This window comes from Anoplopoma fimbria, chromosome 24 (genome assembly GCF_027596085.1).
Source record: "Anoplopoma fimbria isolate UVic2021 breed Golden Eagle Sablefish chromosome 24, Afim_UVic_2022, whole genome shotgun sequence".
Taxonomy (NCBI): Eukaryota; Metazoa; Chordata; class Actinopteri; order Perciformes; family Anoplopomatidae; genus Anoplopoma; species Anoplopoma fimbria.
In genome coordinates, this window is record NC_072472.1 from 19718846 (window position 1) to 19735546 (window position 16701).

The window sequence follows — 16701 nt, forward strand, 5'->3', positions numbered from 1 at the left end:
CATGTAATACATGTGCCTACCAAATTTTGTACATCTAGGTCGAACCCTTGCCAATCCCAAGAACCACAACCACATCATATAACTACATTTTGGAATTTAAATGTGTAGAAACTTTGTTGGCTGGCATTAGGAACATGTTACAAATTTTAAGTGGATCTGCAGCATAACCTCTGATTTCCATTCTATTAAAGCACTAGGGGCACTACAGTAATTCAGACATTTTAAGAAAAATTGGGAAATTTTCCCTGTTTTTAGGGGTTGTACTTAAACAAACTTCTCCCACAGAAGTCATGCGATGGACTTCAAATGTGTTCTGGACAATCTAAAGACCTTTATGATAAAAAGCTATCAAAATTGTGAGTTTTCATGGAACCACCTTATTATTATTATTATTATTATTATTATTATTATATATTATTTATTGATTGATGGGGGAAATTCGGGTGTTGCAGCAGCTCAACTACATAGAAACAGATAATAAATACACATATTATACAATAAAATAAAAATAGAATAAAAATAACGTGATGTGGTGCCCATTTTGCGCCTTACGCCATGAAAGAGGAAGTTGTTGTAACTCCAAGGTACATTGTCCAATCTGCCCCAAATTTCTAAGGCATGATACCGATCCAGGCCTGAGGACATCTCCATGTAAAAATTGTCATATCGTCATTGCACAATCAGTCAACAGAAAATGACAGTTTTATAATTTGAATTACTGCTCCTAGCTGGTTGACCAGATCGACCTCAAATTTTGTAAGAAAAGCTTAAAGATCCTGAATGTTGTGATTTATTGTTGAAAGGTGTTGCCTTGGCAATGCATCATTTGCCATGAAATGGGAGCGGATTTTTCAGTGGCTTGGGATGCTCAAAAACTCATGGAACTTTGCACGTGTCATAGTATGACAGAATGATGATAGAAATAAATATTCAATATGACTCTTTGGCTTGGTAGTCATAAATTGCCTCAATAGCGACCCCTACAATTATTCTCAAAAGCAGCCCTAGTGCTACGTTTCACCTAGATGTATGACATTTTGTTTAACCTATAAATAACAAAGTCCCTTGGGACAATGATCTAAACCCAACTAGAAGTTTGTGTGAATTTGTGTGAAAACCTTAAATTTGTTCAAAACAGGCAATCTTAAGACTTTTGTGATTAAAATGTATCTAAAGCTTCACATTTGCTGGAAGTGCATAGCCGTGGCATGGCAGCCATTTTAATTTATTCCCCATATAGCAAAAATCTGATCTAACTCCACTGGACTGGCCAATTTTCACTATAAGTCATAGTGCCTCCTGTTGGCAACAGGAAATCAGCGTTATGTGACAAACAGAATCTGATATACATGAAATTTACATGATGTGATTTACACTTCAACATAATGCATGTTTGCGCGTGTTCTCTAGCAAACATACTGGGCACAGGAAGTGGTGGAATATTTGCAATTCATAATTTGTTCACAGACGTGCGCAAAGGTGCGAGGGCCTGATCATTGCTGATTGCGGCTTCAATTATTATATCGGCACGAGCACAGGCAATCGCTCGGATTATCAGTATTTCCGGCGTTGAATTGCATTTTTGAGGGCATTATCATGCAAAAACCCACACAAAATTTGGCATTCTTATCAGGATTGTCATTTTATTTTTTATGGGTCCAGTGCTTGGTTATGACAAAATGAGTTGCTAGTGCCCCCTAGCTGTTTGACAGGCCATGCCCTTCAACCTTTGAAATTCAACACACATGTCCAGCTCCATCTGCTCTACTTTTTTCAAATTTCTGTGATTGCTAAAACATTTTCTGTGGATCATTATTGTATCAATTACGTCAAAAGTTTTTAGAAAGATATGGATCTATGAACTTCAAAGGGGTGTGGCTTTGCAAATCATTACACAGAACTTCAAAACAGTTGGGTCTATTATTGCGAAATTTAAAACATTTCCATAAACAAACAGAACCTCAAATTTTCATTCCATCCAACCACTAGAGGTCGCTACAGTAATTTTGCACTCTTTGGCAATTTTCTCCGTTTGAGGCGTTGTACTTTAACAAACTTTATCAATCTATATGATGAAAAGTTAAAAGGTCATACGTAGATCGACTTTGACTTAGCGTGGTGTCCATTTTGCGCAATTCGCCATTAAACAGGAAAATGTTGTAACTCCAAGGACCCCAAATTTCTAAGGCATGATACGGGTCCAGGTATGACGACCTTTCATGATAGCGTTTAGTATTATTGATTGGCGCTAGCGATTGGAATTAGTGCTAACAGCTCTCATGAACAGAGAATTAAAAACAGTAAAGTTCTGCTACATATTAAAGTAACGTAGGCTGCAGGTCATGTGGTGCTTTTTTAATGTTCTGTAGCTGTAGCAAGGTGGAATAAGTAAACTAGCCAGACCCTAAATGAGCAAAATTGAACAATCTAATGCATCTTCCACATACTCACAGTAGAACATTTTCACATACAAGGGATTTGGCTGGTGAGCAAATTACATTGCTATCACCAGATAATCAGTCATTAACGTTAATTCACCAGATTTTCTAATGGCTTAATTTTTTTCATTTAACTACACAGCTTTTAAAAGAGAGAAGCTACTGGGCATAAGACATTTCTAACATTCATCATCCAGTTTTAAAGAGTGTCTTGCCCACGCTGGTACCAATGATTTTTTTCTCCAGTCCCGACTGTCGGTTCTAGTCTGTTCCTATCCTGTTTCGTGTCCCATCCAAACCATGTGTTTACGGAGTTCTTAGAGAAAAGACTGGATTTTTGCATTATATTTTGTGCCAGTGTGTTATTATCCCTTGTCGGAACACCTGATATATTGTCTTCATTTTGGAAGTTCATGGCTGAGGTTTGCTCTCTTATAGTCAAGAACAACGTGTAACAAACCTCCAATAATGGTAAGGTACTTGGTAAATTTAAATGGCAGAAAATGAATAAAACCTTTGGCTGGCTGTGGACCAGAAAAGGTAAACAGGTATGTGAACATGACTTTTCTTAGATCCAGGAAAATAGTAAGTCCAAGTTAAGAGCAAAAGTAGAATAGACTGTATATGTTAAAGTTATCACACCCACTGCTCTGTTAAGCGACTTCCACATCTTATTTTCTTGATATATATGGACTGAAGTACGCTTGCTTAGTGGAAAATCTGCTCTCAATTGTCAGGCCATCTGACACCAGTGTCTGTTTGACATAATGGATGTATTGTATACGGTAATTTCCCCCGGGGGCTGTGTAAATACAATTAATGCATGGGGTAAACTGACTGCTCTCAATCTGAACATTCAAGGTATTTCGGAAAAGAAATAGTGGCACATTTGTCTTACCTCAATACTTTGATGTATTCTGCTTCAAAACAGTTACCTTCACTGAAAATTATTATTCTTATTGTTAAACCAATAAAACCAAAAGGTGAATAAGGAAAGTCGGTCAGTAGTCATAGATAAAAATGCATAAACACGTTTGTATTTCTTTTTTGGATATGTGTCAACATGAATGCTAATGTGTGGTTGACCAAAAATAAGCATATTTCTATGAATCATGAAGAAATGGTAAATTAAGTACACATTTGTGTTATGTATCAGCTGAATCCATATTTTTAATTAAAGTAAAACTTAATATTGCAGTGGATTTCTGTAACCCTTAAAAAAAATATATTTTACATTAATCTCTAACGTATTAATACTTGAAGTCTTTTGTTGTCCTCGTTCTCCTTGAACAGAATTTCTGTGCATATTTGCTGCATTGAAACATGTTTTTGACGATTTGGTCAACAAATAAACAAAAACAATGTAGAAAACAAGCAATCTGTTTTTTGCAGAGATGCCGACTGAACCAGCCCTACTTCTGGAAAATTCTCTGTCCTCATAATTGTTGTTAACCCTGTAGCAGATGCCTTGAACTGTCAAATAACCTAACTAACCCCCCCTCTTTCTCTCTCTCTCTCTCTCTCTGTGTTTGTGTGTGCAGCTCAAGAAAAAGCAGGTTTATGTGGAAAAGGTGGAGAGGATGCAGCAAGCTCTGGCTCAGCTCCAGGCGGCATGTCAGAAGAGAGAACAGCTCGAGCATCGCCTCCGTATTAGACTGGAGAGAGAGCTTGAGTCGCTACGCATACAGCAGGTACTGTTTAATGTTTACTTAGCTCATCAACAAATTTAGAACCAATATGCCTCTTACTATTTTAATACAATTTATTTATTAGGCTGTGGGGCAACAAATATCACATGGTCATAAGTATCTGCAGACTTCCTATATTTGCTCAGTATTGAGTAGAAGCACCTTTGAACATTTGACTGAGCTCCTTTAGTTACAGCCATGAAAAAAAGAGCATTTCTTGGGAATATATGTCAGGAGCAAGAATATTTTCTCAGCATATAACCTGGATTTGGGGATCCTCTGCCATTCTTCCTATTCAGATCCTCTCCAGTTCTGTCAGGTTGCTAAAATGGTTAACGTTAATGTGGACAGCAACCCATCTTACCAGAAAAAAAGGTCTGAAATATCACATGGTCATAAGTATTCAGATGCTCAATTGAGTAGAAGTTTGAGGTACAGCCATGAGTCTTCTTGGGAATGATGCAACAAGTCAACCTGGAATGGATCTCTGACATTCTTCCTTGCAAGCCACTTCAGTTTGTTATTTTAACTGTGTGCATTTTCAGGTCATTGTCTTGTTGGAAGGTGCTCTGGCTGGCCCAGTCTGAAGGTCCTGAGCACTCTGGAGGAGGCTTTTCTTCCAGGATATCTCTGTACTTGGCCGCATTCATCTTTCCTTCAATCATCCTGTCCCTGCAGCTGAAAAACACCCCCATAGCATGATGCTGCCACCACCATGTTTCACTGTTGGGATTGTATTGGGCAGGTGATGAGCAGTGCCTGGTTTTCTCCACACATACCGCTTAGAATTAACGCCAAAAGTTCAATCTTGGTCTCATCAGACCAGAGAATCTTATTTCTCATAGTTTGGGAGTCCTCCATGTGTTTTTTGGCAAACTCTATGCGGGCTTTCATATGTCTTGCACTGAGGAGAGGCTTCCGTCGGGCCACTCTGCCATAAAGCCCCGACTGGTGGAGGGCTGCAGTGATAGTTGACTTTGTGGAACTTTCTCCCATCTCCCTACTGCATCTCTGGAGCTCAGCCACAGTGATCTTTGGGTTCTTCTTTACCTCTCTCACCAAGGCTCTTCTCCCACGATTGCTCAGTTTGGCTGGACGGCCAGGTCTAGGAAGAGTTCTGGTCATCCCATACTTCTTCCATTTAAGGATTATGGAGGCCACTGTGCTCTTAGGAACCTTGAGTGCTGCAGAAATTCTTTTGTAACCTTGGCCAGATCTGTGCCTTGCCACAATTCTGTCTCTGAGCTCCTTGGGCAGTTCCTTCGACCTCATGATTCTCATTTGTTCTGACATGCACTGTGAGCTGTAAGGTCTTATATAGACAGGTGTGTGCCTTTCCTAATCAAGTCCAATCAGTTTAATTAAACACAGCTGGACTCCAATGAAGGAGTAGAACCATCTCAAGGAGGATCAGAAGAAATGGACAGCATGTGAGTTAAATATGAGTGTCACAGCAAAGGGTCTGAATACTTATGACCATGTGATATTTAAGTTTTTCTTTTTTGATAAATTTGCAAAAAGTTCTACATTTCAGTTTTTTTCTGTCAAGATGGGTTGCTGAGTGTACATTAATGAAAAAAAATGAACTTTTTTTCGATTTTAGCAAACACTGTATACTAATAAATAAGTTGAAAATGTTGCAACACTGTTCTCCCAATAAAACATATTTTAATCAAAGACGTCATCTTTTACAGTTGAATGTTGCCATAACAGAAAATCACTACATCTGGAAAGTAACACAGCAAGCAACAGATTTAATGTTAAATCGACAAATGACATGTCCTCTTACTATGTTCTGTCTTCCACATTATTCTGCTTCCCCTCTTCTCTCCTCCCAGCGTCAAGGAGGCACTCAAAGCAGTGGTGCAGTTCCATCGGAGTACAATGCCACAGCGCTGATGGAGCACTTGAGGGAGAAGGAGGAGCAGATCCTGGCTCTGGAAGCTGACATGACCAAATGGGAGCAGAAGTACTTGGAGGAGAGTGTGATGAGGCAATTTGCCCTGGACGCCGCTGCCTCTGTCGCAACTGAGAGGTACATGTACATGACAGTTATTGACATTTCATTCTCTGAGCCATTGTTTCAGACACTGGTGCCTCTTATATGTTCAAGGTGAAAGGTGAATTTATGGTCAGTCTACAACACAAGGTTGCACTACGTAATGCAAGCTGCAGTCCCTTCATACTACATAAGAAAAAAACAACAGAGTAGGCTTATTTACCAGGATGAAGATGTGTGATGAACATGTCAGGTTCTCTGTGATGCTGATTCCAAAGCACACATCTTGCTTCTTGCATAACCTCATTGAAACTGCATGTGAACTAATGCCCCCTACACACATATAACATAGTTCATAAGGGTTAGGGTTAGGGTTACACAATGTCACAAAATGCATTACTTTCCACTTGATTCTTGTTTATGTAGCAACACTTAACTATATCATGATTATTATCTACTACTACTTATAAGTGCCCGAGCACCGATGAAGTCAGAGAGGAGGTCCTTCTTTTTTCCTAATGATTATTATTACTAGGGCCCGAGTACCTACAAAGTCTGAGCTGAGGACCTATTGAACTTCTAATTATAATTAGGGCCCGAGCAACGACAAGCCAGTGCGGAAGACCTATTGTTCTTCTAATGTTTATTATTATTATTGGGGCCCGAGAACCGACAAAGTTTGAGCTGAGGACCTATTGAAATTCTAATGTTTATTATTATTATTATTATTATTAGGGTTAGGGGCATTTAGAGTGGATACTGCAGACTTTTAGGTACAGGAACAATGGTGGCTGTCTTGAAGCAGGTGGGAACATTCTCCTGTGACATTGATATGATGAAAATATCAATGATGACATCAGTTAGCCCGTTGGCACATGTTCTTAGTACACGACCAGGGATGTTAACCCCAAATTGCTCCCGCAGCCTGTGGTGTATTAATGGGTAGGAATGTTAGATAGTCCTGATGAGAAGGTGGCACATTGCCTGGTAGTCCCTGCCATCACTGTTTGAATGTGTGTGAATGGGCGAATGATGAAATGTAGTTTTAAAGCGATTTGAGTGGTTGGAAGACTAGAAAAGCGCTATACAAGTACGAGTCCATTTACCATTCCCATTCATTATCTTGTGATCACCACATCATCCACACATTTGCTGATATATGTTATCCCTGTTGATGTTTATTCCTCCAGATTGATGTCATTCTCATGCGTAGCAGCGTCCCTCAACATGTGCCAGTCCTGTAGAGCAGCTGTAGCTTCATCTGTCCGCACATTAACTGTTTTTTTCTGATGGTTTGGCCAGTTTAATTGGCCTACAAACAGTAGGCAGAAGGAACAGGAAAATATGACCTGATTGTCAAAAGTGGGGGAGGGCTTTGTAGCTGCCAGCAATATTTGTGTGAACATGGTCGAGTGTAATGTTTCCCTATAATGGAGATTTTGACATGTTGGTGGAATTAAGGTGAAACAGATCTCAGGTTTGTTTAATTGAAATCGCCAGCTAAAATAGAAATAACCATCCGGTTGTTTCTTCTTGTGTCTGCTGATGACTTCATACAATTCCTGTAGTGCATTTTTTTAAATGGCATCCAAAGGAATGTAAACAGCAGCAAAAAAAACACTGGGGAATTCTCTGGGCAGATAATCTGGCCGGCAATTTAGCATAATAAATTTGACATCAGGGAAACATTGCCCATCAACTTTGACTACGATTGAGCACTAGGCAATATTGATGTAAACACACAGTCTGCCTCCCCTCTTCTTTCCTGAGTCTTGCATTCTGTTGGCGCGATATACAGTCCTCCTGTCAAGTGCAATAGCTTGATCCGGGATGTTATGATGAGACCATGTTTCCGTAAAGATGTGTGCACTACAGTCTCTGATCTCCCGTTGCTGGGTCAGCCTCAGTCTTTTTTCATCTATCTTTTTTTCCAAGCTAGGAGCAGGCTGGGTAGTGGAAAGTACCTTAGGTCCAAGCTGTGTAGTCCTTATCCCGGCTCTCTTCCCCCTCTTCCTGGGTCGATCATACCTGTTCTGATGGCGTTTTGTTCGGCCGATCTGGCTGAGTGGTCAGAATATTTTTGGGGCGATGATCATCTCACGAACAGCTGCACTTAATCCAATCCTCGTACTTTCTTTTCTGATGTTGAGGAGTGTATTTTTATCATAAATGTAGCGGAGTCTGTAGGCGCTACCGGTCGCCGCATCTGCATGTGCCGCCGTTGCTGTAGTTAACATCAGTTTATTGAAATATTAAAGTGTTTTCTTTCATACACACACAAACAAACACACACACACACACACACACACACACACACAAACACACACACACACACACACACAACATTTTCAGATACAGTACCTTTAGTGTGGTGGGTCTACTGTTACCCCTGAATCATCTGTTTTTGCTCGCTCCCTTTTGTCCATGTCTTTCTCTCTCTCTCCATTGTGACATTTTACAAGAGCATTTGCATATGGAGTTTTCATTTGGGCAAAATTAGTTGTTCACCGTTTTAGTTTGTTTGTAGGAACACCATAATGTAAGTAATTTCCTGCAACGTGAGTTTTGTACAATAAAACCAAACGCCACCTAGCCTACTTTATAGATTATACTAGATAGGTTCACCTCTCAGCATAAATCTACAAAAAGGGGTCCCTGCCACAGTAGGCCGTTGCGGTAAGCACCAACTCTGGGCAATCCTCTCCAGTTTTGGCTCCCGGGAGGGACAGGCTGAGGGAGGGATAGTCTGTACTGCTTATGCAGACCATCAAGGCAGCAAGAGCAGGATCCACCATTGCCTGTTACAAGGCAAAGTGGTAAGTGTTCCAACACTTGTGTGAGGAAAGAGGGCTAGATCGCCAGTCTGACCCTAAGACCAAATCCCATTGTTCTCTTCAGTTTTGTTTTCAGGATTCAGCAGCAATGAATTGACTGTATGAGCTTCACCAGCTTTTTTTTTTTTGGTTTTTAAAATATTTTTGCATTCATTGTAAGTGAACACCTATTTCAGGGTTGACAAGTATTCAGAATAGGTCAGAAATTTAGTCTGAAGTCCCGTGGATGAGCTAGTTTTAAACTCTGTCCTGTTTTGCAGGGATACATCTATATCAGTAATAAGCCATTCTCCAAGCAGCAGCTATGACACGTCGGTTGAGGCTCGAATCCAGAAAGAAGAAGAGGAGATTCTCATGGCCAATCGGCGCTGTGTTGACATGGAAAGCAGGTAAGGCACTCTCCACACACATATAGCCTCACTAATTTAAAGCTGCCAGTTGAAGATGCGATCCTGAAAGGGCATATTGAAGAGCTTTTATCATTTTTTAAAAAGACAATACATCCATAAATATTTTTAAATGAAGTTTTAAATGTCTCACTTTTCCTAAAACAAAAATTATGATTTTGAATTAATCATTTTATATATTTTGTTTTTGTCTGGAAGATTTCTGAGGCTTGGTTCCCCATTCTAACAAGGCTAGTGAGCCAATAGTATAATGAAGTTGGTATCAAGTGGTATCTGTGTCATCAGTGATCAAGTTGCCACTTAAAGTGGAAAAAACGATAAATGGCTGAGTTTGCCGGTAAGCAACCAGCTTCACCATATTTTCAATTCCAAGTGCTCAGTGATAAAAAAGTGGCTGCCTCTGCATTTCCTGACCTCACTGACACTGGTGTTTGACTGCTCTTCATCAGGCTGCAGGGTACGTGAATATTTACTGTGTCACCAAGTTACAACGGACGTGAGCACATATTAGCCCCCTCAGGTTAATGGTTTCAACAACAATAACCAATAAAATAACATTTTGGTAAAACAAAATAAACATGGCTGCACGGTGGTGTAGTGGCTAGCACTGTCGCTTCACAGGAAGAAGGGGTTCAATTCCTGGGCTAGACGGCCTTCAGTGTGGAGTTTGCATGTTCTCCCCGTGTCAGCGTGGGTTCTCTCTGGGTTCTCCGGCTTCCTCCCACAGTCCAGACAGACAGACACAAAAGACATGTAGCTTAAGTTAATTGAAGACTCTAAATTGCCAGTAGGTGTGGATGTGAGTGTGAATGGTTCTCTGTCTCTATATGTCAGCCCTGTGATAGTCCGGAGACCTGTACAGGGTGAACCCTGCCTTCACCCAATGACAGCTGGCTCCAGCCCCCCCGCGACCCTGAACCGGATGAGCAGTTACGGATAATGAATGAATGAAAATAAGAATAAGCTATCAACAACCATAGACCTTAAATTATGCGTTGTCATCAATCATTCCTCAATTCCTGAGGAGCTATGTTAGCATCAGTAAATGTTGGTCAAGTTAACATACCTAACATCAAACAATGTATACCAAAGAGACGCATCAGAGGGGCTTTTGAAGTGGTGGCCAAAGAATTAGAAGAAATATTCTGGTTACCTGCGCATATCAGCTAAGATGATAGAAGTTTAGATGACTAAAAACGCTAAACGTTACCCAAAACTAGCCCTATCCTAAGATTACCATAGATTATGTTACAAAAGTCTTTAAACACCACCGCACAAAGAAACCTAAATCTATAGCTGATTAAGGCCTGAATGTTGCAATATTCTCATCCACTTGAGCATGAAATATGCAGGTTGTACAATAAACTTGTCAGGCATTGCCTCGTGAAACAGGATCATTGGATTCACATTTAACAACAGCAATAGATGAAGGTAATTGACCCGCTTCCAACAGTTCACACCGATCAGTTTGCCATGTTAAACCGGTATTCCAGAGAATGTAATAAATCCTTGATTTCCACACAGTATACTAAAGTTACGCAAACATCTAAAAGCGTATTTTGAGTCTGTGTACATGGTAACAGTTTTACCTCTTGCTAGGTGAAAGGCTCTCATCAGGGCATATGACTCAGCTACTTTGGGCATATATATTTTATGTAACTTGGTGTAAGTCTGTCAAGCTGACTTTGTGACGGACCTCAATTTTCTTTTGCTATCGTCATCACCTTTGAATGCTGTCATGGTCACTGGATTTTTTGGGGGATTGTTTTTGTTTGTTTGGTTCTGGAGGAACCGTCCAATTGGTTCTCCAATTTACCTTTTTCTGCGTTGTGTTTTAGTTTCTTTCAAATGAGCTATTCACTTTTTATCTTGATCTGTAAGCAAAGCTTTTTGTGATTCACCATTACAGCGTATGTTTTTTCCCCTCAAAGGTCTGACGGGGGATAAGTGTATGTTTTATTCAGTGTTTTATCATCAACATTCTACGAGAAGATACACATGATTCCTTTTTGTGTAAGGAGAATACATCAGATCCATACAGAATGTATTATCTCTAAGTAGTCAAACAAATCAACCCTACTCCATTTCTACAGAGAAAACTTCTCCAATGAATCCCCTTTCACAACCACACGGCAAACTGACTCAAAATTGCAGGATGGTGTCAACTACTTTCGGGAATCCGCTAACAGCACACAGCAACAATAATTAGGTTTTTAAAATGACCTCTCACCTCTAGAATAATTTATATTCTCACGTTACTGGTGGGTTTTTGGTCTGGAAAGAGGAGTCTCCATAGAAGTCTGTCGCCAACCGGGTCAAGGCACCAAATTGTTGAAGAAAATCATTCAAGTCCAGTTCAGAAGTTTGCTGTTGTGGTGTGAGTTTAATGAAGCATGGAAGCATTTTATAAAGTAAGCTAACGCAGTGATTAGACAGCACATAAAAAGAAGAGAACAAAGGGTAAGGGAATACTGTGATCAGACGGAATGCAATCACAGATTGAGGGAATTCCGGGTTTTAACGATTTTCACGCTCATCAGAAGGAAGCAGCTTACAGCAAAAGTGAAAGCCGCAGGCATCAGCAGGTGGGTTTTAGCCTTTACAAAGCTGAGCAAAGTAAGCCACTCTTGGTTTTATTCTGTCTAAAAAAAGACTCAATCAATCACACTCTTGTTTCATAATGACAATGTCTCATATTCCCGCCAGTCATGTCAGGATAGGGAGATGTTCCAACAGCTCAATTAGAAATATCCAGCAAGTTTGGTGATGTTTGGACAAACTGTCCTTGATTTTTGGACAAATTTGCACCTGGGGCACATGATTGCAACTGGTGGTTCCCCCTATTGAGCATTTCAGAATACTTAATCACATGTGGTTAAAAACGATCATGAAACCTATCCTGCAAGTTTTGTGATGATTGGAGAAAAAAACTTTTAATTTGTAGCCTGATTTCTGGTTGGCGAAATCCATTTTTTTTGCATTTGTGGTGACGCCTAGAGTTCCAATTAATGAAACTCTCAGTTTATTTACTCATGTTGACATGTTCTGCAAGTTTTTGGGTGATTTGCACACAGGTTATTGACTCGTCTGTATATCTGCAGAACCATGCCCTTTTGCTGTTTATTGGTCAATATCTTGAAAACTAAATAAAATACCCACAAGGTTTTAAGAGCCTTTGACACGGTTATCCCAATAATGATCATCAGAAGAGGTATGGTTTAGAAGGAGATGTCAAAAAATGGGTTTTGCCAAAAATTCAAGATGGCGGTAAATCAAGAGTGCAAACTTATATAATCAGAGTGACATATTTGAAGAGCACATTCAGCTGGACACGTGTCAAATTTCAAGTCAATAGGACTTATCTTGTAAGGGGCTGCACTTTTTTTCTTTCAGTTTGGCACCAGCTAATGGTCAATTTGTATGAAACTTTCAGGGTGTGTTACAGGTACTCTTGGAAACATATCCTGCAAGTTTTGTGATGACTGGATCTACGATAGAACCTTAATTATAGCCGCAAGCGGCAATTCCAGGTTCAATCACTTTTTTTCAAAATAAAAGCAGCAATAAGCAGCAAGAGGGTTTCAGGCTTTACAAAGCTGAGCAAAGTCATCTCTGTTGGTTTCATTCTGTCTAAAGAAATACTGAAACATACACTCTTGTTACATGATGACAATGGAGCAGCCTGTCAGTAATTGCATTCATATGTCTTGGCATTTTGGGTACATGTTTAAACTTTAAAAAATCTGCTGAGTGGAATGATATCTCGTGTATACGGCACACCCGTAAATTTCATGTACAAATCCGATGCTGTTTGTCACATAACTCTGATTTCCTCTGGCCAGTAGGTGGCGCTTTGACTATAAGTGAAAATAGTGTTGTCGACATCCTCAGGCCATGACTGTTAACAAGCATGTTAAGTTTGGGGCAGACTCAAGCAAGTCCAGTTGAGTTACAGCAGCTTGTTTAATTGGGAGTCATAAAATGGCCGCCACACCACGGCTACGCCGTTCCATAGAACGTAAAGCATTTGATAACTTTTAATCACAAAGGTCTTTAGATTTTACTGAGTAAGGTTGAAGTGGATCTGATAAATTCCCTAGGAGGAGTTTGTAAAAGTATAGTGTCTGGAAATGGGGAAAAAAGTAGAGAAAATGAACAGAAGATTCAAAATGGCCAACTTCTGATTAAAACTACAAAAGGTACTTGCATGAAAACTCACCATTTTGATAACTTTTCATCATATTTCCAGGGTTTTTTGTGGAGCTCATTAGCTGCATATGTGTGTACCATTTTGTAATACACATATATAAAGGCCCCAAAATATCACATTTTCACCAGGCCTGATAAGCATGCTAATTTTGGTGAGTTTTGGAATATGCTAAGTCCCTCAAAAAGGCGCTTCATTGTGTATAATGAAAATAATAATAATAATTCCTTCAGTTTCAATAGGTCCCTCTCCGACGTTGTCTGTGATCGGGCCCTAATAATGATAATAAACATTACAGTTTCAATAGGGCCTTCGTTGGACTGATGTTGCCAGTGCTCAGGCCCTAATTATCCAGGCAGTTTGGTGATATTTGGAAATTCTGTGAACAATTTATGACCAAATTTGCACCAGGGACCTGTTTCAGAAAGCAGGTTTAGGGAAACTGGATAGAAACTGGATTTTCAGTTTCAGATATAGAGGTAATTTAAACTCTGGATCTGTTACCGTGGAAACTGACTCTGTGAACCTAACCTGCTCGCTGGCAGGTGTTCTTTAACAAACTCTGAGTTTATTTCTGTCTCCTCCCTCTTACAGAGCCAGACACCCTGTTTTATTTCCTGATTCATTCAATTATTCCATATTAAAGCTTGTATCGAAGGTTTACTGTACGTCACTGTGTAAATCCTGTACTGAACTATATTTTTCATCTTCAGTTGTCTGCACCCGTGTTTAACCCACCTCAGATTACAGATGAACAAATATATAAAAAATGTAATGTAGGGTGCAGCATAAGACACATTTAGACTTCGCCACTTTATCATAGTCTGGTAAGTGATAAATTATTGGACAAAACTCAAAGAAACTTAATAGTGTTAATTCATTGACACTTTTCCCCTACATCCACTGGATTAAATTGGAGGCTCATCTGTTTACCTGTTGCCATGGTGAATCGTGGAATCGGAGCTCCATTGAAAATGACTTTTTTCATTCACCACATTCTTAGCATAAGTCAATTTAGAGTTCAAAGTAAGGTGCAGAGTTTGCCCTTTAATACAGTAACCAGGCCCAGGTTTCAGAATAGTTTCACAAAAGTTGTTGAACATTATCATGAAACATGTCTTTGTGATGATTGGACAAGATATTTCGGTTTCAAAGTACAATTTGTGTTCATTTGTATCGCGCCCCTTTTTGCATTTGTAGCGCCTAATGGTGGTTCATTTTAATAGAACTTTCAGGGTAAGTTTCAATCATTCTAGTGGTGATTGGCCAAAGTGTTGTTCAATTCAATTCATTTAGTAAAGCCCAAAATTACGTCAGTGCTCGGGCCCTAATAAGAAACACTGCAGTTTCAAGAGGGCCTTCGCAAACCGACCATGTCGGTGCTCGGGCCCTAATAAACAACAGATAATAGGGTTGGAACCCTAACAAAAGGCAAGAAGGGGTCATTTGCATTCAGACCTGCTGGAAGGACAAACAGTTGTCATATGACAAAGGGAAAGATGCACACTCCTACATTGACAGAATTGGAAAACCTCATTTCCATTGAATGCTATGGCATGGGCAAGATGTCAGTCCAGGTTGAATTTCTATTTGAAGGAAAGCAATAAACTGTTCTTTCAGTTTAGCTGTCTAAAGTCGTTTTGTTGATACATGAGCTTCTTGTTCCAGGAATTGTGTTCATAGTTGCATACAGAGTATATAAAATGGAGAAAAACTGTAAAATAGCATTGTTTCTGTCGCCACTGGCTCCCAGTTCTTTATATATATATTTTATATATAAATATTGAAATACTGTCACCTTTTTTATTTTAATTTAAGGTATTTAAGATTATTACTTAAAACTATGCAGACCAAACAATTGGACAGAGGTTGCAAGTGGGCTCTTGTGCATTTCGTTAGTGGTGTGAGAGCAAAACAAACCAAAGGGTTGTTGCAGCGGATTTATGATTCTGGCAGAAATGTTGAAGTTTACCTGCTACTTTATACATCTGTTAATTGTCAACTGTAAAAGAAAGATCTTCAAAGCATTCTCTGTGTTAGGAAATTATTTAGTAACCATGGTAACACATCCATATCAGTAGTGAATGGGGGGGGGTGTTGTGTATGTTGGAAGTTTTTCATTTAAAAGTAAAATTTAGGGATCACACTAATATTAAGGTACAAGATGCCAGGTAGCTCTGATGATACAGGACGACATCTCAAAAACTGTTCAATGAATGAGTTGCCTGTCGGTCCATCTGACTTCATGTTTACTTAGTATGGGTCAACTAGTGGTGTAAAAGCACTTGCAAAGCTCTCAATTGTTCCTTGTCTTTGGAACTTTTAGGGACCTTGGTTTCATTATGGTCCTCCCTCTTCTTCTACCTAATTCAGGATAAAGAATCTCCATGCTCAGATCATTGAGAAAGACGCTATGATCAAGGTGCTTCACCAGCGCTCCAGGAAAGAGCCCATCAAGTCTGATGCACAATCTGCCATGAGGCCCACCAAGTCCCTGATGTCCATTTCCAACACTGGTTCTGGTGGTTCAGGAGTGCTCAGTCACAGCCTGGGCCTCAGTAGCTCCCCCATCACCGAAGAACGCAAGGACACCAGCTGGAAGGGCAGTCTGGGTAAGAACCAGAACCAGTGGTCATAATAAAGTATTTACAGCAGCTGAACTCTACTACGGGTGAGAATTGGGGATAGAAAGTCACTTGTAGCTGCAGTGCTTGTTAGTAAAGATTGCTCTTTTTCTCATGTTCCTCCAGGGGGTCTGCTGGGTTACGAGTTTCGTACAGAGTCTCTCAGGACGGGGTCAATCTCATCATCTCCCTCACCAGTGCTTCCTTCCACCCCGTTGACCGCAGGTCACTCGAAGACAGGCAGCAGAGACAGCTTCACGCAGACCGAGAAGGGACAGAGTCAGGACACCAGCAAGCCCAGCACTCCAGGCCTGCAGAGCATGACGTTGCCTGCTCGACTGTTCAGCCCCAGCCCAGTCTACATCCCAGACCGCATAGCAGGTCAGCTTAAACTGTCTGTCAGACATGTCAGTATGAGCTGGTGGATGTCTAAGGCTTTGATCACGCTTACAATATGTCTCAGTTGGAGGGTGATATCTTAGGGTTATTAGGAAAAATTCAAGG

At 40.1% G+C, this 16701-nt stretch overlaps 1 protein-coding gene across 2 annotated transcripts in view; it reads left to right on the plus strand.

Moving 5' to 3' along the window:
• The window catches only part of amot (angiomotin), a 71164-nt gene that overhangs the window by 47640 nt on the left and 6823 nt on the right, over positions 1 to 16701 (plus strand). For both annotated transcript variants that reach the window (XM_054625313.1, XM_054625315.1), the window contains 5 exons: positions 3980 to 4129; positions 5965 to 6161; positions 9220 to 9348; positions 15947 to 16185; positions 16324 to 16578. In XM_054625313.1, the coding sequence (XP_054481288.1) occupies positions 3980 to 4129; positions 5965 to 6161; positions 9220 to 9348; positions 15947 to 16185; positions 16324 to 16578 (970 nt within the window). The remainder of the gene's footprint in view (positions 1 to 3979; positions 4130 to 5964; positions 6162 to 9219; positions 9349 to 15946; positions 16186 to 16323; positions 16579 to 16701) is intronic.